The sequence below is a fragment of the Oncorhynchus masou genome, chromosome 21, assembly GCF_036934945.1.
Source record: "Oncorhynchus masou masou isolate Uvic2021 chromosome 21, UVic_Omas_1.1, whole genome shotgun sequence".
NCBI lineage: Eukaryota > Metazoa > Chordata > Actinopteri > Salmoniformes > Salmonidae > Oncorhynchus > Oncorhynchus masou.
This window is the reverse complement of record NC_088232.1, coordinates 6,812,284-6,837,763: the sequence shown is the minus strand read 5'-3', so window position 1 is coordinate 6,837,763 and position 25,480 is coordinate 6,812,284. Positions and strand designations below refer to the sequence as shown.

General features: G+C 40.7%; 1 protein-coding gene across 1 annotated transcript in view; it reads left to right on the top strand.

The window, feature by feature from the left end:
- The first annotated feature begins 5,896 nt into the window (after positions 1 to 5,896).
- LOC135508566 (uncharacterized) overlaps positions 5,897 to 25,480 on the top strand; it is a 29,163-nt gene continuing 9,579 nt past the window's right edge. The window contains exons 1-6 of the mRNA XM_064928843.1: positions 5,897 to 6,401; positions 6,962 to 7,092; positions 7,307 to 7,468; positions 16,723 to 16,887; positions 17,258 to 17,369; positions 19,537 to 20,361. Of these exons, the coding sequence (XP_064784915.1) occupies positions 6,125 to 6,401; positions 6,962 to 7,092; positions 7,307 to 7,468; positions 16,723 to 16,887; positions 17,258 to 17,369; positions 19,537 to 20,361 (1,672 nt within the window). The 5' untranslated portion in view covers positions 5,897 to 6,124. The remainder of the gene's footprint in view (positions 6,402 to 6,961; positions 7,093 to 7,306; positions 7,469 to 16,722; positions 16,888 to 17,257; positions 17,370 to 19,536; positions 20,362 to 25,480) is intronic.

Sequence of the window (25,480 nt, the reverse complement as noted above, 5' to 3'; positions counted from 1 at the left end):
TTCTCAACAAGAACTTGCTTGGCTTTAAGAGCTTTGCGCACCTGGATTGTACAATATTTGTCCATAATTTGTTTTTTTATTCTTCAAGCTCAAGTTTGTTTTCATTGATCATTGATCATTTTTAAGTCTTGCCATAGATTTTCAAGACAATTTAAGTTAAAACTGTAACTAGGCCACTCAGGAACATTCAATGTCATCTTGGCAAGCAACTCCAGTGTATATGTGGCCTTGTGATTTAGGTAGTTGTCCTGCTGAAAGGTGAATTCCCAGTGTCTGTTGGAAAGCAGACCAAACCATGTTTTCCTCTAGGATTTTGCCTGTGCCTAGCTCTATTACCTTTCTTTTTATCCTAATGTCACGACTTCTGCCGAAGTCGTTGCCTCTCCTTGTTCGGGCGGTGCTCGGCGTTCGACGTCACCGGTCTTCTAGCCATCATTGATCCTTTTTTCATTTTCCATTGGTTTTGTCTTGTCTTCCCACACACCTGTTTTCAATCCCATTCATTACCTGTTGTGTATTTAACCCTCTGTTTCCCCTCATGTCTTTGTCAGAGATTGATTTATTGTCAGTATAGTGTGATTGTTGTATAGGTGTGCGTCGGGTCCTCGTACCCATGTTTGGTTTGTTTGTACATTTATTGTTATGGAGCATACTCTTGGAACTTTATTAAAAGACTCCATTTTACACTCAGTTTGACTCTCCTGCGCCTGACTTCCCTGCCACCTATTACACCTATGCATGACACCTAACAAAACTCCCTAGTCCTTGCTGATGACATGTATACCCATAACATGATGCAGCCACCACCATGCTTGAAAATATGAAGAGTGATAATACGTGATGTGTTATGTTGAATTTGCCCCAAACATTATGTTTTGTATTCAGGCCAAAAAGTTATTTTCTTTGCCACAGTATTATTTTTCTTGCAGTATTATTTTTCTTGCGGTATTACTTTAGTGCCTTATAAATTACTTATTACTCATTTTCAAGTGAAAATACCTACAAAGAAAAGATGAGCTTCTACTTTAGTAAACTTTTTTGCAATATGTAAAAAGACGTTACATTTCTCACAAAATAAGAAGGATTATTATTGTTAGATTAATAATTCATTATTAGATTAAACAAATATATAGGCCTACTCACTTAACACTCTTGGGTAACAGATACTGTGAGATAAAGGTTCAGGGAAGACTATTGAGCCCAGGTAACGTTAGCTAGCAGCAATCACAGCATACTTGCCAGCTTTAGCTTAAGTCAAGGTTAGAAAACTAGCTTGCTAGCGTGCTAGCTAATCCCCAAAAACTCAAGAGATTGAACGGAAAGTCTAGATGTAGATGCTAACTAGCTAGCCTAGTTGGTAGGCCCAACAAACTCCAGCTAACGTTTTCTATCTAGTTAGCTACAGTTAGCTAGCTGGCGAGCAAATTCTAGCTAACTACCTATGCTAAATCTTCCAGCTGAATTCATGTATAAAAAAAACAACTAAACAAATTGCATAGAAAACTTACTTTCTATCTCCTGTGTTGACACACTTTCGTTTCTTTCGCAGCAATTTTTCATGTCTGGATTTTGCACACTTACCTTATTTTCAACCCCATTCTTTGTGCATTGTTACATGATGTCAGTGTCAACACGTGGGCAAGTTCGATGTTGACGTTATTTCAAGTGTCTTGTGCAGATGGGCAGATCTTGACATGATGCCTTATTCCTGGGTTTAAATAATTGCAGCAATGCATTCCATCCAAAAGTGAGAATATTACTCAACAGTGAAAACCTTGCAAGGTTGCATGATGGAATAATAGTTTGTCTAGCATCACATCACCAAAGCCCCATATACTACCTACCTTTGTATCCTGTATGCTCTCGTTGGCTGGTCCTCGCTACATATTCATCACCAACCCCACTGGCTCCAGGTCATCTATAAGTCTTTGCTAGGTAAAGCCCCACCTTATCTCAGCTCACTGGTTACCTTAGCAAAACCCACCCGTAGCACGCGCTCCAGCAGGTATTTCTCACTGGTCATCCACAAACCCAACTCCTCTTTGGCCCCCTTTCCTTCCAGTTCTCTGCTGCCATTGACTGGAACGAATTGCAAAAGTCACTGATGCTGGAGTCTTACATCTCCCTCACTAACTTTAAGCATCAGCTGTCAGACCATCTGACCGATCATTGCACCTGTACACAGCCGATCTGAAAACAACCCACCCAACTACCTCATCCCCATATTTTTTTCTTCTTCTCCTTTGCACCCCAGGATCTCTACTTGCATGTTCATCTTTTGCACATCTATCACTCCAGTGTTAATGCTAAATTGTAATTATTTTGCCCCTATGGCCTATTTATTTATTGCCCTACCTCCATAATCTTACTACAGTTGCACACACTGTATACAGATTTTTCTATTGTGTTTTTGACTGTACGTTTGTTTATCCCATGTGTAACTCTGTGTTGTTTGTGTTGCACTGCTTTGCTTTATCTTAGCCAGGTCACAGTTGTAAATGAGAACTTGTTCTCAACTGGCCTACCTGGTTAAATAAAGGTGAAATAATAAATACAAATATATATAAAAAAAGCTAAGATTCTGGAATCTTTGGTAAATAAACAACTTGCTTTTTTCTATCTGAGAAATGTATTTTGAATGTAAACCAATCAGGGTTTAGGCCTGGGCAGAGCACTACTACAGCAACCACTTTACTTGTTAATGATCTTGTCAATGCTTTAGACACTAAAATAAATGTACTTCTTTGTTTGTGGACCTGTAAAAAGCCTTTGATACTGTTGATCATGCCATTTTATTGAATAAGTTGTCATCGATAGGCCTGAGCTCTGACGCCTGTTCATGGTTTCAGAACTCAGGCCATTGTGATTGATTGGATCATTAAGTCTGAATGTATTGAAGTACATAAAGGTGTACCACAGGGGTCAATCTGATAATAATTGTAAACTTAATCTCCAGTGCCTTCAGAATGTATTCAGACCCCTTGATTTTTTCCACATTTTGTTACATTACAGCCTTATTTTTTACTTCTTCAATCTACACACAATACCCCATAATGACAAAGTTAAAACTTTTTTTTAAAATACTTATTTACATAAGTATTCAGACCCTTTGCTATGAGACTCGAAATTGAGGTCAGGTGCATCCTGTTCCATTGATCATCCTTGAGATGTTTCTACAACATGAATATGAATGGAGTCCACCTGTGGTAAATTCAATTGATTGGATATGATTTGGAAAGGCACACGAAATCAAATCAAATCAAATGTTATTGGTCATATACACGTGTTTAGCAAATGTTATTGCATGTGTGGTGAAGTGCTTGTGCTTCTAGTTCTGACAGTGCAGCAATATCTAACAAGTAATATCTAATAATTTCACAACATATACCCAATACACACAAATCTAAGGAATGGAATTAAGAATATATAAATATATGGACAAGCAATGTCAGAGCGGCATAGACAAAGATACAGTAGAATAATATAGAATACAGTATATACATATGAGATGAGTAATGCAAGATATGTAAACATTATTAAAGTGACATTATTGAAGTGGCCAATGATTTCAAGTCTGTGTATATAGGCAGGAGCCTATCTGTGCTAGTGATGGCTATTTAACAATCTGATGGCCTTGAGATAGAAGCTGCTTTTTAGGGTCTCGGTCCCAGCTTTGATGCACCTGTACTGACCTCGCCTTCTGGATGATAGCGGGGTAACAGAAAAGGGGTAACATAAGGTCCCACAGTTGACAGTGCATGTCAGAGCAAAAACCAAGCCATGAGGTCGAAGGAATTGTTCATAGAGCTCCGAGACAGGATTGTGTCGAGGCACAGTTCTGGGGAAGGGTACCAAAACATTTCTCCAGCATTGGAGATCCCAAAGAACACAATGGCCTCCATCATTATTAAATGGAAGAAGTTTGGAACCACCTATACTTTTCCTAGAGCTGGCCACCTGGCCAAACTGAGCAATCGGCGGCAAAGGGCCTTGGTCAGGGAGCTGACCAAGAACCCAATGGTCACGCTAACAGAGCTGCAGAGTTCAACTGTGGAGATGGGAGAACCTTCCAGAAGGACAACCATCTCTGCAGCACCACCAATCAGGCCTTTATGGTAGAGTGGCCAGATGGAAGCCACTCCTCAGTAAAAGGCACATGACAGCCCGTTTGGAGTTTGCCAAATGGCACCGAAAGGACTCTCAGACCATTAGAAACAAGATTCTCTGGTCAGATGATACCAAGATTAAACTCTTTGGCCTGAATACCAAGAGTCACATCTGGAGGAAACCTGCCACCATCCTTACGGTGAAGCATGGTGGTGGCAGCATCATGCTGTGGGGATCTTTTTCAGGGTCCTGGACTGGGAGACTAGTCAGGATTGAGGGAAAGATGAACGGAGCAAAGTACAGAGAGATCATTGATCAAACCCTGCTCCAAAGCGCTCAGAACCTCAGACTAGGGCGAAGATTCACCTTCCAACAGGACAATGACCCGAAGCACACAGCCAAGACAACGAAGGAGTGGCTTTGGGACAAGTCCCTGAATATCCTTGAGTGACCCAGCCAGAGCCCAGACTTGAACCTGATCGAACATCTCTGGAGAGACCTGAAATTAGCGGGGCAGCAATGCTCCCATCCAACCCGATAGAGCTTGAGAGGATCTGCAGAGAAGAATGCCAAGCTTGTAGAGTCATACCTAAGAAGACTCGAGTCTGTAATCACTGCCAATGGTGCTTCAACAAAGTACTGAGTAAAGGGTCTGAATACTTATGTAAATTTTATATTTCAGTTTTTTATACATTTTCCCAAATTTCTAATAACCTATTTTTGCTTTGCATTATGGGGTATTGTATGTAGATTAATGAAGGGGGAAAAACAATTTTAGAATAAGGCTGTAATGTAACAAAATATGGAAAAAGTCCAGAAACAAATCGTTCCTTTTAGGTTATTCAGTCAACCTTTGAATCTGTTCTTGATTAATGTGATATTATTTATCAAAGTGCAGCTGTTACAACTCTTATACCTTTGGATGTAAGCACCCTTCATTTTGTTACAGGTTAAAGTTTTGATACTCATCACTGCATCCTGTTTCAAAAGTTTGCTGTTCTTAGCTAAAGACCCGTAGATTTTGACATTACTCCCTTTATGTTTACAAGGCCCTACATAAATGTCAGTTTTATCTAACTTTGTTGTTGAATTATAGGCACCTGAGTTGCCAAACCCATTTTCAGGATTGGTTAACTCTTGAGGTTCCTAGGTTCTCCACAGAGCTAAGTAAATCTGCTTTTAGTTTAAATGCTGGAACAAAATTCAAAACACATTTCATCTGATGTTCTGGTGCCATTCGGGACATTTAAAGTATTTGATTGGGGATTTTGTGGAGGAATGTAACTGTTTTTCAGGGTGATTTATGATGTTTTATTTGTGCTTCCCATGCCTGTAATTTTGTATTTTAATTTATATATATAATTGTGTGTGCGTGTGTGTATATAATGTGTATATTATATTATACAAGGCACAATATTTCTTCCCTGTTAAAGTAAAAGTTCAATAAAATAATACTCCTTCTACTCTGTTTATCATTTATCCTGATGCCTCGTCACCTTACCCCTATACATATTGTATGTTGACACGCACACTTACAGACACACTCCATGTATGCAGTTACCCAGGACTCCGACATGTAAAAGGGTCAGTAACTACCACAGTAGCAAAGTCAAAACCCCGCATATTTCTACAAATTGTCTTCTGATTTTAAACCTAACCCTAAATTAAGACAAAAAATATGTTTTTATTCACATGAACTTCTACGATATAGACAATTTTGACTTTGTGGCTGTGGTAACTAGTGGGACCCCTGTGAAAGGCGGAAATACGCAAAACAACGTCGAGTCTGCCGGAAACTCACACGAATAAGTAAACGGAAGTGAACAGTTATTACAAGTTAATTTCCACGTTATCGTTTTTATTTAGACGTGTATTGATACACTGGAACTCAAAATATGACTCCTTTAACTGTATAGCATCAAACCCCATGTCGTGTTTAATTCACGTTGGAGACGGGACTTGGTTGATAGCTGTTATCTAGGAAACGCTAGCTAGCTAGCTGCTAACGTTAGCAAAAATGGCTAACTGTATGGTTTTTCACACTCAAATAGCCTCCATCATGGAGGTGCTTGCGAATGCAGCCGTGGCAGAGATCTGTAAACTGGTAGACGACGACTATGCAGTGTTTCGTTTGGAAATAAATCAAAGCCAGAAAGAAAACAGGGCATTGCGTAGGAAACTACTGGAACTGAAGGTTGCACGGGAGCGCGCAGAGAGAACAATGCGAGAGCGCGTCCTCGCCAGTCGCCCAAGTAGTGTCAAGATCCTTGACCGATACAGAGGAATGACAAGAGGTACATTTTGCAGAAGGCAGAGGCTGTGCTACCTGTTGCCGTTCAGTTTAGTGCCTGTCGAACCGTTCCCCTCTGCACATGTGTTCAGATATTACCCAGAATTGGGTCTTGGTCAGTTTTTGGATCGTATACAATAATTCCCCTGATTACTTAGCTATCTTGTGAGAGACACAATCCTATTCTAACCAGATTCTTGATTTACTGCATTTTCTATTATTTATTAAATTAAACAATTAGATGCATGGAACATAATCCATACTCAATAAATAGTTTTTCAAGAAGTTATGAGAAGTTTTACCTTACATCCTTACCAATTGGGGCGGCAGGGTAGCCTAGTGGTTAGAGCGTTGGACTAGTAACCGGAAGGTTGCAAGTTCAAACCCCCGAGCTGACAAGGTACAAATCTGTCGTTCTGCCCCTGAACAGGCAGTTAACCCACTGTTCCCAGGCCATCACTGAAAATAAGAATGTGTTCTTAACTGACTTGCCTGGTTAAATAAAGGTAAAAGCATTGACAGTAGCTAACCTAACCAGCTCATTTCCCCCAATCACTCTCTCAGGTGAAGGACATCTCACTGGAGGCCACAGAAGCTTTGTGAAGCCAGCAGAACACAATACATGGAGGGATGACCCAACAATCACTGTTGATGAGGGGAGTGGAACCTCAACCCAGCACATTATCATGATAGAGGTTAGTGTAACAGTGTTGCATTAAAAACAATGAGTTACTTTGTAAATCAAATGTGTCCTGTTTATTTCAGAAAATCTCCCCTCAGCTATTCACTTGCTTACATGTAACGTCCTCATTTATCGTCAGTTAAATAAAGGAAAGAGAAAAAAAAAAGTTATCTGCCATAGGGGAGCATGTGAGACTTCCTTACGACATTGTTTTCTTCTTGTTCCAGTCTACAGATCCAGAGGCTGCAGGTCCTGGGGTCAAACTGGAGAGGTCTGAAGGAGAGGAGGACCCACGGAACATCAGAGACATTCAGTCTGGAGCGCCCTCTGTAGCTACGGAGGACCCCACCACCCCAGCGCAGCCCAGGACCCGACACAGCATCACGGAGGTCAGTGGAACACCGAACGCTGTCCTCAAGTCAGAGACAGACACCAAGACTTTAACTGTAACACACAGGCTCTTACACACAGGATCTGACCACAGATCAGACCCAGAGAGATTGGGGCTGGGTAGTCTGGGCAGTCCTCTTGCTCCCAGCTCAGAGTATTTACCAGTATTTCACCAGAGCCAGAGGACGGTTAATTCCCATGGTGATTGTGACGCGTTAGACACTGACGGGGATGATCCGTCTTGTTCTTACACTACAGAGATGGACCCTGGCAACATACCCTTGGGTTTAGACACACAGACTGATCTGTCTAGAGGGGACTGGAACCTGCGCAGTAGTAGTGTATACTCTGAAGGGTGCCTAGATAAGAAAGAGGAGGTTATATTGGCAGATGAGGGGACTGGAAAAGTGGAGGGCAACGTTCCTCCCACGTGGAATGCAGATAGTCACCTTGGAGACAGACACTCACAGGGCAGAGATTTCTTAGATTACAGGGGAAGCTTGGAGACAAATCCAAATGTCGCCACCCACTCCTCTTTACACGTGTTCAAGGATCGCGACCCAGTGTCCACGTTGATGGCACCTTCCGATTCACACGGCCGTGTCCTTTTCGATCAGGTATTGAACTCAAACGACAGGGCTAGAGCCCAGGCTCAGGGAGGGGGAGCCACATCAGGCAATAATAAAGAGAAACGGTTCCTCTGCATGTTCTGTAACAAAGGCTTCAGCAGCTCCCAGAAGGTGGAGAGACACCAGAGGGTACACACAGGAGAGAAACCATTCAGCTGTACCCAGTGTGAGAAGAGGTTCTCTCGCCAGGACACCCTGAAGAGGCACCAGAGGATCCACACAGGGGAGAAACCTTTCAGCTGTTCACAGTGTCACATGCGCTTCGCACAGCCTGGTCAACTGAAGATGCACTTGAAGGTCCACACGGGAGAAAGGCCATTTGCCTGTATACACTGCGGGAAGAGGTTCTCAGAGAGGAGCTATCTCAGGCTACACCAGCAGAAAAAACATTCCACTCTATAACATAGAAAGTAACCATTCCACTCGATAGCTTCTGACGTTTATATCAAACCCTGCATAAAAAAATGTCAGTTGAAAAGATCCACAGATGCATTTGGAATAACGAGAGTCACAGGTTTCAGTGTTGAATATTCCTGGGTAGAATATTGCATCCAGACGTGTGATATGTAAGGCATATATAAGCCTGGAAAGTATTTTACGTAGTGTTTGTACTGTAATGTTTACAAATGTCTATTTCACTACTTCCATTCAACAATACATTTTTTCCCAAGACACTTTTTTAGTAAGAAAGTGAATGCAGTTTTAGTTTAGATATGTGTATGTGAGGTTTTCATATGGTGTATTTAACCCTTGTTTATCTTTTAATAAACACAAAATGGGACTTTTTATTCTGACTTTCATTGAGACTCCCTTTAATATACACTGAGTATACATAACATTAATAACATCTGCTCTTTCCATGACATAGACTGACCAGGTGAAAGCTGTGATCCGTTATTGATGTCACTTGTTAAATCTACTTCAATCAGTGTAGCTGAAGAGGAGGAGACAGGGTAAAGATGGACTTTTACGCCTTAAGATGATTGAGACATGGATTGTGTATGTGTGCCATTCAGAGGGTGAAGGGGCAAGACACGATTTAAGTAACTTTGAACAGGGTATGGTAGTAGCGCACCAGTTTGTGTCAAGAACTGCAACGGTGCTGGGTTTTTCCACGCTCAACAGTTTCCTGTGTGTATCAAGAATGGTCCAACACCCAAAGGACATCCAGTTAACTTGACACAACTGTGGGAAGCATTGGAGTCAACATGGGCCAGCATCCCTGTGGAACGCTTTCAATACTTGGTAAAGTCTATGCCCCGACATATTGAAGTTGTTCTGATGGCAAAAAATAGGGGAGGGGGGGGGTGAAACTAAATATTAGGAAGGTGTTCCTAATGTTTGGTATACTCCATGTACATCACATCTGATCTCACACTATTCTGCATACACCCGACAGCACTTTATAACCAATATACACTTTCTAAATATACCTACACATACCCACACTAACAAACACCTACTGTACACGTCATAGTTTAGTCACATTTGTCTGCTGATTACTTTTGACTTATCATAGCTGACATATTTATGTCCACCATGATGGGTTTAAAAATAAATAGTTGCACACTCGGCAGGTAGCCTAGTGGTTAGAGCGTTGGACTAGTAACCGAAAGGTTGCAAGATTGAATCCCCGAGCTGATAAGGTAAAATCTGTCGTTCTGCCCCTGAACAAGGTAGTTAACCCACTGTTCCTAGGCCGTCATTGAAAATAAGAATTTGTTCTTAACTGACTTGCCTAGTTAAATAAAGGTTAAAAAAAAATTACATGAAAAAATATATTAGAGGTCGACCGATTATGATTTTTCAACGCCGATACCGATTATTGGAGGACCCAAAAAAAAGCCGATACCGATTAATCGTCCAATTTTTTTTACATTTATTTGTAATAATAACAATTACAACAACACTGAATGAACACTTATTTTAACTTAATATAATACATCAATAAAATCAATTTAGCCTCAAATAAAAAATAAAACATGTTCAATTTGGTTTAAATAATGCAAAAACAAAGTGTTGGAGAAGAAAGTAAAAGTGCAATATGTGCCATGTAAGAAAGCTAACGTTTAAGTTCCTTTCTCAGAACATGAGAACCTATGAAAGCTGGTGGTTCATTTTAACATGAGTATTCCCAGGTAAGAAGTTTTAGGTTGTAGTTGTTATAGGAATTATAGGACTATTTCTCTCTCTAAGATTTGTATTTCATATACCTTTGACTATTAGATGTTCTTATAGGCAATTTAGTATTGCCAGTGTAACGGTATAGCTTCCATCCCTCTCCTCATTCCTACCTGGGCGCGAACCAGGAACACATCGACAACAGCCACCCCATTTCACATTGGTTATACCAGCCTAATCTTGGGAGTGGATAGGCTTGAAGTTATAAACAGCTCAATGCTTGAAGCATTGCGAAGAGCTGCTGGCAAAACGCACGAAAGTGCTGTTTGAATGAATGCTTACGAGCCTGCTGCTGCCTACCACCGCTCAGTCAGACTGCTCTATCAAATCATAGACTTAATTATAACATAATAACACACAGTAATACGAGCCTTAGGTCATTAATATGGTCGAATCCGGAAATGATCATTTCGAAAACAAAACGTTTATTCTTTCAGTGAAATACTGAATTCCCAAACTGTGCAATGAACGCAGGAGAAGTGACACAATTTCACCTGGTTAATATTGCCTGCTAACCTTTCTTTTAGCTAAATATGCAGGTTTAAAAATATATATTTCTGTATTGATTTTAAGAAAGGCATTGATGTTTATGGTTAGGTACACGTTGGAGCAACGACAGTCCTTTTCCGCGAATGCGCACAGCATCGATTATATGCAATGCAGGACACGCTAGATAAACCAGTAATATCATCAACCATGTGTAGTTATAACTAGTGATTATGATTGATTGATTGATTTTTTTATAAGATAAGTTTAATGCTAGCGAGCAACTTACCTTGGCTTCTTGCTGCATTCGTGTAACAGGCAGGCTCCTCGTGAGGCAGGTGGTTAGAGCGTTGGACTAGTTAACCGTAAGGTTGCAAGATTGAATCCCCTCGTTCTGCCCCTGAACAAGGCAGTTAACCCACCATTCCTAGGCCGTCATTGACAATAAGAATGTGTTCTTAACTGACATGCCTCGTTAAATAAAGTTTTTTTTTTAAATTTTATTGGCAAAATCGGCGTTGAAAAATACCGATTTCCGATTGTTATGAAAACTTGAAATCGGCCCTAATTAATCGGCCATTCCGATTTAATATATATATATATTTTTTAACTCACAGAAATTTCTATATATACACTGCCCAAAAAAATAAAGGGAACACTAAAATAACACATCCTAGATCTGAATGAATTAAATATTCTTAAATACTTTTTTCTTTACATAGTTGAATGTGCTGACAACAAAATCACACAAAAATTATCAATGGAAATCAAATTTATCAACCCATGGAGGTCTGGATTTGGAGTCACACTCAAAATCAAAGTGGAAAACCACACTACAGGCTGATCCAACTTTGATGTAATGTCCTTAAAACAAGTCAAAATGAGGCTCAGTAGTGTGTGTGGCCTCCACGTGCCTGTATGACCTCCCTACAACGCCTGGGCATGCTCCTGGTGAGGTGGCGGATGGTCTCCTGAGGGATCTCCTCCCAGACCTAGACTAAAGCATCCGCCAACTCCTGGACAGTCTGTGGTGCAACGTAGCATTAGTGGATGGAGCGAGACATGATGTCCCAGATGTGCTCAATTGGATTCAGGTCTGGGGAATGGGCGGGCCAGTCCATAGCATCAATGCCTTCCTCTTGCAGGAACTGCTGACACACTCCAGCCACATGAGGTCGAGCATTGTCTTGCAGTAGGAGGAACCCAGGGCCAACCACACCAGCATATGGTCTCACAAGGGGTCTGAGGATCTCATCTCGGTACCTAATGGCAGTCAGGCTACCTCTGGCGAGCACATGGAGGGCTGTGCGGCCCCCCAAAGAAATGCCACCCCACACCATGACTGACCCACCGCCAAACCGGTCATGCTGGAGGATGTTGCAGGCAGCAGAACGTTCTCCACAGCATCTCCAGACTGTCACGTCTGTCACGTGCTCAGTGTGAACCTGCTTTCATCTGTGAAGAGCACAGGGCGCCAGTGGCGAATTTGCCAATCTTGGTTTTCTCTGGCAAATGCCAAACGTCCTGCACGGTGTTGGGCTGTAAGCACAACCCCCACCTGTGGACGTCGGACCCTCATACCACCCTCATGCAGTCTGTTTCTGACCGTTTGAGCAGACACATGCACATTTGTGGCCTGCTGGAGGTCATTTTGCAGGGCTCTGGCAGTGCTCCTCCTTGCACAAAGGCGGAGGTAGAGGTCCTGCTGCTGGGTTGTTGCCCTCCTACGGCCTCCTCCACGTCTCCTGATGTACTGAGCCACAAAAAGCATAGGAACTGAGAAGTGCTCTGTGGTCCCCACCTGCAGAACCACTCCTTTATTGGGGGTGTCTTGCTAATTGCCTATAATTTCCACCTGTTGTCTATTCCATTTGCACAACAGCATGTGAAATTTATTGTCAATCAGTGTTGCTTCCTAAGTGGACAGTTTGATTTCACAGAAGTGTGATTGACTTGGAGTTACATTGTGTTGTTTAAGTGTTCCCTTCATTTTTTTGAGCAGTGTGTGTATATATATATATATGTACACACATACATACATACATACAGTGGGGCAAAAAAGTATTTAGTCAGCCATCAATTGTGCAAGTTATCCCACTTAAAAAGATGAGGCCTGTAATTTTCATCATAGGTACACTTCAACTATGACAGACAAAATGAAAAAGAGAAATCCAGAAAATCACATTGTTGGATTTTTAATGAATTTATTTGCAAATGATGGTGGAAAATAATTATTTGGTCAATAACAAAAGTTTATCTCAATACTTTGTTATATACCCTTTGTTGGCAATGACAGAGGTCAAACATTTTCTGTAAGTCTTCACAAGGTTTTCACACACTGTTGCTGGTATTTTGGCCCATTCCTCCATGTAGATCTCCTCTAGAGCAGTGATGTTTTGGGGCTGTTGCTGGACTTTCAACTCCCTCCAAAGATTTTGGGGTTGAGATCTGGAGACTGGCTAGGCCACTCCAGGACCTTGAAATGCTTCTTACGAAGCCACTCCTTCGTTGCCCGGGCGGTGTGTTTGGGATCATTGTCATGCTGAAAGACCCAGCCACGTTTCATCTTCAATGCCCTTGCTGATGGAAGGAGGTTTTCACTCAAAATCTCACAATACATGGCCCCATTCAATCTTTCCTTTACACGGATCAGTCATCCTGGTCCCTTTGCAGAAAAACAGCCCCAAAGCATGATGTTTCCACCCCCATGCTTCACAGTAGGTATGGTGTTATTTGGATGCAACTCAGCATTCTTTGTCCTCCAAACATGACGAGTTGAGTTTTTACCAAAAAGTTATATTTTGGTTTCATGTGACCATATGACATTCTCCCAATCTTCTTCTGGATCATCCAAATGCTCTCTAGCAAACGTCAGACGGGCCTGGACGTGTACTGGCTTAAGCAGGGGGACACGTCTGGCACTGCAGGATTTGAGTCCCTGGTGGCGTAGTGTGTTACTGATGGTAGGCTTTGTTACTTTGGTCCCAGCTCTCTGCAGGTCATTCACTAGGTCCCACCGTGTGGTTCTGGGATTTTTGCTCACCGTTCTTGTGATCATTTTGACCCCACAGGGTGAGATCTTGCGTGGAGCCCCAGATCAAGCGAGATTATCAGTGGTCTTGTATGTCTTCCATTTCCTAATAATTGCTCCCACAGTTGATTTCTTCAAACCAAGCTGCTTACCTATTGCAGATTCAGTCTTCCCAGCCTGGTGCAGGTCTACAATTTTGTTTCTGGTGTCCTTTGACAGCTCTTTGGTCTTGGCCATAGTGGAGTTTGGAGTCTGATTCTCATTCTGTCTGTCATAGTTGAAGTGTACCTATGATGAAAATTACTGTCCTCTTTCATCTTTTTAAGTGGGAGAACGTGCACAATAGGTGGCTGACTAAATACTTTTTTGCCCCACTGTGTGTGTGTGTATATATATATATATACATATATATATACACCATGTTATCTGATGGGACCAGTAACAAGTTTGCATCCGGTCACATGGAAGAATTTTAATTGGTGCCAAAACGTTGCTGGGAAATAAAATTCTTCCATGTGACCGGACGCAAACTTGTTACTGGTCCCATCAGATAACATGGTAGAAGTTAGCCCTACAGTATGCTGACCTCACCAGGTGGCACGGATTACATCCTGGCAGAACTTCTGCTTCAGCCTATCAAAGGTCTTAGATTTTCTACCCACCATCCAATGGCATTTCTTAAATATGCACTATGCAGAAATCGCTCTGCCATGTCCTGGTTGTTAAAATTCTAATAGTTTACCTAATTTCAGTTTATGTGACAAAACAAGCAAGTATAGTGTAGAGAGTCATTGTACCATCTAAACCACTGTGAAATATATTTTTCAGAAGCAAAAAAGATTGAATCTTCAGCTGTTTGAAGCTGGTGTACGACACGCAAAAACTAAACTTAAGAACTGAAGCATAGAAATAGCTCAAATGGAACAAAGCTGCTACTTTTTAGACTTGTTAACGTTAGACAACATTTTCACATTTTCCACATTATGACAAAATCCACATTTTTGGTTTATCTGTTCCACACACATCCATGTGCTTGTATGAAAGAAAGTTAATCGTAAAAAAAAAATCAAGAGCCTTATGGATTTGTCAAATAGCGGTCATGAAGGCTATTGTCATCCTCATCACTTCTAGGTGGCTGCTAAAGAGGTTGACTTGTAACCTCAAATCAAGCTTTTTTGTTGAGGAATCAACTGTTCAATGTCAGTCCTTGATACTTGATTCAAAGCACATGTGACAAAGTGAAATATTATAATAATGCATAAACTATAAAAAATTGTAGTGTAGACTACATTAAAGGGACATTTCTAACATTTTCAGTTGAGAGAATGGCAAAAATGTGCAAAGCTGTCATCAAGGCGAAGGGTGGCTACTTTGAAGAATATCAAATATATTTTGATTTGTTTAACACTTGTTTGGTTACTACATGATTCCATATGTGTTATTTCATAGTTTCGATGTCTTCACTTTTATTCTACATTGTAGAAAATAGTACAAATAAAGAAAAACCCTGGAATGAGTAGGTGTGTCCAAACTTTTGACTGGTACTGTAAGTGTAGCCTACATACAAATATACTCTTCCTACATTAAAGGGACATATATAAAATGTTCAACTTCATATTCACCACCCCAACATCAACAAAATGTGAAAATGGCGCATTTCTGTGTTTTGCAGTAAAAAAGATAGAGGAAGATAAGTGTTTCCAATGACATCATTGGTGTGCATCGCGTGATTATTAACCAATTATAAGTAGGCATTGCCTACTAATTGTCAACTAATTGGTTGATGTCACTAGAAACACTTATCTTCCTCTATCTTTTTTACTACAAAACATAGAAAGCGCCATTTTCACATTTGTTGATGTTGGGGTGGTGCTTGAGATGAATATGAAGTAGAAGCTGGCGGGAGGTAGCCTCGTGTTTAGAGCGTTGGGCCAGTAACCGAAAGGTTGCTCGATCGAATCTCCGAGCTGACAAGGTAAAAATCTGTAGTTCTGCCCCTGAACAAGGCAGCTAACCCACTGTTCCTAGGCTGTCATTGTAAATAAGAATTTGACTGACTTGCCTGGTTAAATAACAAAAAAACATTTTGAAATGCCCCATTAAGACTGTTGATTCAAGCTGCAACACTGCCACCTGTAGGACGAGAACGAGAGTGCAAATTATTTCTACTGTACACTTTGGATCATCTTCCTCGAGGGAAAAAATATTGACTGTTGATTCAAGCTGCAACACTGCCACCTGTAGGACGAGAACGAGAGTGCAAACTATTTCTACTGTACACTTTAGATCATCTTCCTCGAGGGAAAATATACGTATGACAAAGCAGATTATAAAAATGCATATAAAACCTCGGCCTACATTTAGGTGTACACATCCATGTAATCATATGCAATGTGATTATTTTGCAATAGCAGTTTGTTTGTGTGTGGGGGGTGGCGACTCATGTGAGATTCGAACCCTTGCCACAATCTGCGACAATTACATGGACTAGGCACTTTAGGCAGAGAGCAATTCCACCAGTCAATGAAATACACACGATAGCCTTGTTGCTTTGCTGATCAGAATGTGCTTTTGGACTGACGTGGTTTAAGGATGCTTCCATGAACACGTCCAACTACATCTACGACTTTTAATTGACTGCAGAAGATGTGCCAGGAAGTAATCACTGCCACCTGGTGAGGTTAGCAAAGGGCTAATGTGTGTTATCTGTGTTATCTGATGGGACCAGTTACAATTTAGCTTTCTGTCACTTGCAAGTAAAACACACATTTTAGTTGGCTTATGTGCATTTTGTGTGTGATAACCTGTTTAACATTAAAAGCTTGCTTATGTTTGCAAGTTTGGCCCCTCCATGTTGAATGTGTTTATTATCTTGTGTGTGTATGTACCTGAGGGAGTGAATGTCTGTATCACCTCTCTCTTCCAGGAGGAGGAGGGTCCAGAGGTGCTGCTGGTGAAGGAGGAGGGGTGTGAGGAGGGTCTGGGGAACCCTGAGGGTTCCATGGTCATGGAGGACAACCAGACTACACCTCCTCCTGAATCCACAGAGGAACCAGCTGAGCAGCACAGGACCAAACACAGTCTCACTGAGGTAAACCCACTGTGAACTACTGTCTGAATGTTATTAGGTCAGGGTCTGTATCCACAAAGCCTCTCAGAGTTGGAGTGCTGATTTAGGATAAGTTTAGCCTTTTAGATCATAATGAATAAGATTATATGGAAAGATCCTAGATCAGCACTCTTACTCAGACTCTTTGTGGATACGGGCCCAGGTCTTGATTAATTAATTGTGTCTTAAGTGTGGGACCATGCCTTTGAATTCTCAAAACATTAAAGAGTGTCAAGTAATCAAATCAACTAACACACTTGCATAGTATTAATAGCAGTACCTCATTGCCCAATCAGAAGATGCTCCATATCAGATTTCTTGATCCAACATCCTCTCACTCTGTATCTTACAGTCAGTAGACATGGAGGATGGGAATCTTGATCTGTTGCTAGTCAAAGAGGAGACAATAGAAGATGGACCAGAGAGCATTGACCTTTTGAGTGGACTAAAGATGGGGGAGCAAGGTAAGGGAGAAATGCACTGAGAGTACCAAACATTAAGAACACCTTCCTAATATTGAGTTGCACCCTCCCCACTCAGAACAGCCTCAATTCGTCAGGGCATGGACTCTACAAAGTATTGAAAGCGTTCCACAGGGATGCTGGCCCATGTTGACTCCAATGCTTCACACAGTTGTGTCAAGTTGGTTGGATGTCTTTTGTGTGGGGCCATTCTTGATACACACGGGAAACTGTTGAGTGTGAAAAACCTATCAGCGTTGCAGTTCTTGACACAAACCAGTGTGCCTGGCTAAGGCTGTGGTGGTCGTAAAATTTTGTCAGTTGGTAATTGCCAAGCAAATAACTGTCTGTCTCACGGTAATTGACCGTTAATTAACATAAACATATTTAGCATCTCCTGGCTACAACACATTGCCTACATCTACATTTTAAAAAGTATAATAAATCCATTTAATAGAGCCTACACCATCACAATAAATCCATTATTTATTTTAAACAGGTCTAAAGAGGCATGATATGAAGAAAATGTAGTCTATTTCAGAATGTAAAGGACAACTGAATACAAAAAAACAACAACTGAATACAAAAACAATAAACGTGGAACGAACGAAAAACACAGATACGGAAACAAACACCCACAAACAAACAGTGAAACCCAGGCTACCTAACTTTGATTCTCAATCAGAGACAACTAATGATTCCTGCCTCTGATTGAGAACCATACTAGGCCGAAACATAGAAATCCCAAAATAATAGAAAAACAAACATAGACTGCCCACCCCAACTCATGCCCTGACCATACTAAATAATGACAAAACAACAGAAATAAAGGTCAGAACGTGACACAGAAGAACAGAATAGCGTACCCTTGAGTTGTCCTTATGTCAGGTCCTGTTCTGGCAATGCCAAATGGCTGTGGGCTACACTAGTTCATTTAGCAGACAAGATTTGCTTAGAATTCCGTGGCATTATTTTCTAGTATGAAGAATACAATTGAACAAAGCTGAATAAAATAGAAAGGATATTTTTGAGGGAGTGCACACATGCGGCTATTCTGTGTTGAGTGGTTAACAAAGAAATAGGTACTCCTATATGCTTAATTTATCGTTATTAATGTAACTTTAGTTGTGATACAAACGGTGGGCTATATGTTTTGATTTGTAATACATTGTAAGGCTGCAGGATGCGACTCTTAATGATTATTTGAAAAAAAATAGCTTGAAAGGCATGAGCTCTGCTTAGTTTTTTACGCAGACTGTACACACTACATCAGTCACTCATTCACAATATGACAAGCACTTGATAATGCCTAGAATTTTACTGCGGCAACCCCTTTGTATGGCCGTAATGCACCCTAAAAAAATCCATGCATTTTGCGGCCAGTGGCCATTGTGCCCTTCTCCCTGAGTGCTGCCTGCTCCTTCAAGTGATCGGGTCTTTCTCACAGGCTACAAGTGAAGATAGACACATCGGGGACGCAACTGCGCGTGTCCTTATCCAATTCCGAGGTGCATATTGAACATATTTGAAGAACTGTCCACATTTATTTTTCGTCAGCCAACAAGATGAGTAGGCCTAACGAAAAGCACTAGCCATTGTCAATCTACTATCCTCCATAGTACAAAAGCCAACCTATTCTGTGCAATAAATAAATATTCCAAACATAGTCTGGGACAGTTGTGGGATGCGATAGATCCCAAATGAATACAACCACTTACATCAAAAAAACTTTTTTACCCAATGTGGCTGACGCAACAAATCAGAATGTTTAGCTTAAAATGTTAGGCAATTTTTTAAACATTATAAGCGCAGCATTTGCACACATGGTAGTAGGCTATAAGCGCGAATGTTCCATTAGCGGAAAACACCTTTGTCAAGAGTGACATACACAAACCATGTCTCAATTGTCTCAAGACTTAAAAATCCTTAGTCTGTCATCTCAATGTCAAGGAAAGAGCATGTTTTGTATACTCAGTGTACATACAGCCTACATATAGTGATAGAGCTTCCATTGAAATAGTGATGCACCTGGCTACTTTTTTTCATTCATACAATTAAATCAATACAACTTATGTTTACATACAAAAACTCAAATTATAAATGTATGAACTTGACCTGGTAACTGACCAAAAAAAACTAACTATAAGTCTATTCTAACCTCTTCTTGCAGGTGGTTGGCTGGAGGCTAACAGGGGAGACTGGGTGGACATCTTGGATTCCCAGAACCAGACGGGTGCAATCAAGGGCCCAGGGGACATCACTGAGAAGGCCAGGACCAGAGGCGACATAGTGGAGGTCAGTGGATGGGACAGTGTTCTCAACTCTGGGCTGGGGAACAACACTGTTAACCAGAAACAGACTGTTGAACCCAAAACAATAACTAAACTTAGTCTCCATGACAATAGACCATCTGAGACCAGGGCAAGGTGTAGATTTGGTATGCGGGAACAGGGAGGTGTCCGTATGCGAGGGGAGAGAACAACAGACACAGACTGGGCTAGCAATGCTCCGTCCTGCTCCTATAATTGTGATTCGGAGACATTGGTGGCGCCTCAGGTTAACCCCCTAATAGGTGCTTCCTTCAGCCTGCCTTCTATAGGATCTATAAACTGGAACATGGACCCTGCAACAACACAGACATTCCCTGGCCTTCATCCTCCTCACACTTTCCTAATGTTAAACCAGACTTCCGACAATGCCAGTGCCTCAACACCAAATGACTACACAACCCCATTGACAAATTACAGTAGCAGTAACTCTATCTGCAGATCCAGTGGCAAAGAGAAGCGCTTCCCGTGTTTGTTCTGCGGGAAAGCCTTCAGTTTCCCCAAACAGGTGGAGATCCATCAGAGGATGCACACAGGGGAGAAAGCCTACAGTTGTACCCATTGTCAAATGTGCTTCGCTCAGGCTGGTCACCTAAAGAGACACCAGAGGGTCCACACAGGGGAGAAACCCTACAGTTGCCCCAGTGTGAGAAGAGGTTCTCCCACCAGCACCAGCTGAAGATGCACCTGAAAGTCCACACGGGAGAGAGGCCATTCGCCTGTACGCATTGTGGGAAGAGGTCTCAGAGAGGAGCTACCTCAGGATACACCAGCAGAAAATGCACACGGCCCATGTATAGTGACATGTAATCTAGTATTAGTTAGTTTGTAGTTAAATCTGTTGGTTTTGGATGTAGTAGTGAACTGGATGAAGTGAACCGGATGAAGTAAACCGAGGAAAGAATGAGTATGATGAGGCAGAGTAGATGATATGGTGATGGTTGGTGTGAAGGTGTCTGTAAAAACTCTTCACTGGTATAAAGTATTGAAAATATGTGAAAGGTAATGTTGAACCTTTTCCAAAGTTTTCTCAAATGAATTTTATCAAAGCGAGGGTACTGGATTTACAGAAAAGTGTACCATAGTGAGACAAGTTATTCAACTTGTCACGTATCGTTTTGTGCAATAAAAGTACTATACTTCACATTATGTGAGTATATGACCATTTTGTTGAAATTAAATTCAAAATTGACTCTGTGCTGACTGACTTGGTTATTTTTGTATCATTTTAGGTACTGAGTTTCCTTTATCTCAGTCTGACCAAAACATTATACTTCATTCATGACTTTGCCTGTGCTTAGCTCCGTTCCGTAATTTTCTTTTTATCCTGATAATTCCTGAGCAGTTTCCTTCTTCTCCGGCAACTGAGTTAGGAAGAACACCTGTATCTTTGTAGTGACTGGGTGTATAGATTATTATTTTATAGGGCAAGGCAGCTCTAACCAACATCTCCAATCTCGTCTCACTGATTGGACTCCAGGTCAGCTGACTCCTGACTTAAATTAGCTTTTAGAGAAGTCATTAGCCTATTCACATACTTTTCCAACCGACACTGTGATTGTTTAAATGATGTATTCAATTTAGACAAGAAAAATACAATCATTTGTGTGTTATTAGTTTAAGCACACTATATTTTTCTGATGCTGTAACTTAGATGAAGATCAGATTAAATTTGATAACCAATTTATGCATAAATCCAGGTCATTCCAAAGGGTTCACATACTTTTTCTTGCCACTGTATTGACTCAAGACATTTCAGGTTTTTATTTTTTATTAATTTGTAAACATTTCTAAAAACATAATTCCACTTTGACATTATAGGGTAATGTGTGTAGTCCAGTGACACAAAATCCAGGCTGTAAAGGGGTGTGAATACTTTCTGAAGGCACTGTAGATAAACAGAGGCAATTAAGGTGTTTTTCAAGGTCACTCTGCCATATAAAGACAAAGCTTTACCTTTCCACAGCAATAGTATTTTGTCAATATTGGCTAGTTTCACATCTAAGTTCTCCTTTACAAGATCCTTCAGTCTTTTGGAATGTGGATGCCAAGCATGTCCACTGGGCCATTGCTCCACTTCATTGGTACACAACAGGGCAAAAGATAGTTGTACTTTCTTAAGGAACCCACTCTCAAAAAGGTATATTTCTCATGATTTGGTTTCAGACCCGATAAATTAGAAAAGTAATTCAGATCTTCAAGATGATCATCTAGTGATGATTGTTGAGGCTGAAAGGCAAATGCTGTATCATCTGCATATAAGGACATTTTGGTTGTAATACCACTGATACACAGACCTACTATACTGAACAAAAATAAACGCAACAACTTCATGATTTTACTTAGTTACAGTTCATATAAGAACATCAGTCAATTGAAATAAATTCATTATGCTCAAATCTATGGATTTCAGAAGACTGGGCAGGGGCACAGCCATGGGTGGGCCTGGGAGGGCATAGGCCCACCTACTGGGGAGCCAGGTGCAGCCAATCAGAATTTAGTTTTTCCCCACAAAAGGGCTTTATATTCAGACAGAAATACTCCTCAGTTTCATCGGCTGGTCTCCGGTGATCCCGCAGGTAAAAAAGACAGATGTGGAGATCCTGTACTGTCAAATTCTCTAAACAGACGTTGCAGATGGCTTATGGTAGAGAAATTAACATTAGATGTATGTAGCAACCTAACAAAGTAGCAACCCTAAAAAAAGCCAGATTGCTCACTTTGCTTATTACTTTCTTCATTCTAAGTGCTAAACATCTTGATAGAATATGGGTATCACAGCACAAAGTCAGGGGTCTTCAGTTTGAGGTGCACAGGGCTTATATAATGGGCATTTGCTTCCTGCTTCAATAGTAATGTAATTAGTCCCTCTCTTTGGGCTGTTGATCATTCCCCCTGTTCAAAGGAAAAATGTAAGCAGGTGAGCAAAGGTTCTTAGTTTTCTGTAAAAATACCCTGTACACCTCAATTGGTATACCGTCAAAGCCAGGAGATTTACCAGTTTGGAATGACTTAATTGCCATTACTAGCTCATCATCAGCGATCAACCCCTCACAGGATGCTATTTGTATTTCTGTTAAGCTGCAATGTGTAACTTTTTGGGTGACCCGACCAAATTCACATAGAAAGCCCCAGGGTCTATCCTTTTCATCTCAGTATAGCTTGCCGTTAATATAGAGCTTGTCAACAACAATATAAGCACCAAGCCAAGTCTATCTTCCTTAAAGCTGCAATATGTAATATTTTGGGGCGACCCAATCAAATTTATATAGAAATGTGCGTTATAGATCTGTCAATCTCATTGAACGCAAGTCTAAGAAGCGGTAGATCTGTTCTACGTGCGAATTTTAGTTTTTGCATCTTTTACTTTTGGTTTTGTGCAACAGCTTCAGACAGTTGAAAAGATATTTCACATTGGTTTAGATAGTACAATGATTCTCTACACTGATTTCTTGTTTTGTCACATAAACTGAAATTAGGCAAACTATTAGAATTTTTGCAACCAGTGCTTCACATTGCATATTTAAGCATTGGGTAGGATGTTTTCCACCTGTTATTTCTTTCTTTAGGAAACTGGTCATTAAGCCCAAAGTTTGTACTTTGTAATAGTCTACCCTTGGATTTAACTGGTACTTTTTATTTTTCTCCTATGACCGAATTTGGCAATTTTCAATACCTCATCTGCTAGGATATATAGTTTTGTTTGTATATTTCCATCATTACTCTCAGAAAGACCTGTGAAAACCAGGTTCTCTCTCATCGAATGGGACTGTAGGTCTAATAAATCCCCCTAGATTCTATTGATACACCAGTGCGTCAATATAAGTAACACTTAAAAATTCCCATCAAAATCTTTCAGTTTAAGCTAGAGAAATCTGTTTTGTGGCATAGGCTGAGTCTCAATCCATCACATCCGTATCTGCGGTGGAAGGTGGCCAAGCTACAGTGGTGTTTGTCAGACCATGAGACCTGCCGAAAATTGGTCTTCTCATGAAAACGTCTGTAGTGTCTGAACGCTTTGGCCTACAAAGCGAATATGGAAAGATGAGACTATCACGAAAACTATCCGTTTTGCTCTACGATCCCCACAAGTGTCACGGGACCCGTCTGAATGTAACTGGTACCAGTTTTTTTAAATTAACGTTAGTATGGAGGTAGTTTTGTGTCTACCACAAAAAAGGGGTTAAATATGTGTAAAAGAAAAGCACAAATAAAACAAACCACACTTGAAAACCTTTTGATTCCTTTTGATTTATTATTTCCATTTTTGAATGTGTTATTCAATGCGTTTTCATGGGATCTGGTACTGAAGGCCAAAGTCTATATTTGATCAAATATATACAGTACCAGTCAAAAGTTGACATACCTACTCATTCAAGGGTTTTTCTTTATTTTCACTATTTTCTACATTGTAGAATAATAGTGAAGACATCAAAACTATGAAATAACACACATGGAATCATGTAGTAACAAAAAAAGTGTTAAACAAATCAAAACATATTTTATATTTGAGATTCTTCAAAGTAGCCACCCTTTTACTTGATGACAGCTTTGCACACTTGGCATTCTCTCAACCAGCTTCATGAGGAAGTCACCTGGAATGCATTTCAATTAACAGGTGTGCCTTGTTAAAAGTTAATTTGTGGAATTAATTTCCTTCTTAATGCATTTGAGCCAATCAGTTGTGTTGTGACAAGTTATGGGTGGTATACAGAAGATAGCGCTATTTGGTTAAAGACCAAGTCCATATTATGGCAAGAACAGCTCAAATAAGCAAAGAGAACGACAGTCCACCATTAGTTTAGGACATGAAGGTCAGTCAATCTGGAGAATTAAGAACTTTGAAAGTGCAGTCGCAAAAACCATCAAGCTCTATAATGAAACTGGTTCATGAGGACCGCCACAGGAATGGAAGACCCAGAGTTCTCTGCTGCAGAGGATAAGTTCATTAGAGATACGAGTCTCAGAAATTGCAGCTCAAATAAATGCTTCACAGAGTTCAAGTAACAGTCACATCTCAACATCAACTGTTCAGATGAGACTGCATGAAATCAGGCCTTCATGGTCAAATTACTGCAAAGAAACTACTACTAAAGGACACCAATAAGAAGAAGAGACTTGCTTGGGCCAAGAAACATGATCAATGGAAATTAGACCGGTGGAAATCTGTCAGTTGGTCTGATAAGTCCAAATTTGAGATTTTTGGTTCCAACCACCGCGTCTTTGTGAGACGCAGCGTAGGTGAATGGATGATCTCTGCATGTGTGGTTCCCACCGTGAAGTGGTGGAAGTGTCTGTGATTTGTTTAGAATTCAAAGCAGACTTAACCAGCATGGCTACCACAGCATTCTGCAGCGATACACCACTCCATCTGGTTTGCACTTCGTGGGACTATCTTTTGTTTTTCAACAGGACAATGATCCAACACACCTCTAGGCTGTGTAAGGGCTATTTGACCATGAAGTAGAATGATGGAGTGCTGCATCAGATAGCCTCCATAATCACCAACCTCAACCCAATTGAGATGGTATTGGATGAGTTGAACCTCAGAATGAAAGAAAAGCAGCCAACAAGTGCTCAGTATATGAAAAGCATTCCAGGTGAAGCTGGTTGAGAGAATGCCAAGAGTGTGCAAAGCTGTCATCAAGGCAAAGGTTGGCTACTTTGAAGAATCTAAAATATATTTTGATTTGTTTAACACTTATTTGGTTACTACATGATTCCATATGTGTTATTTCATAGTTTTGATGTCTTCATTATTATTTTACAATGTAGAAAATAGCAACA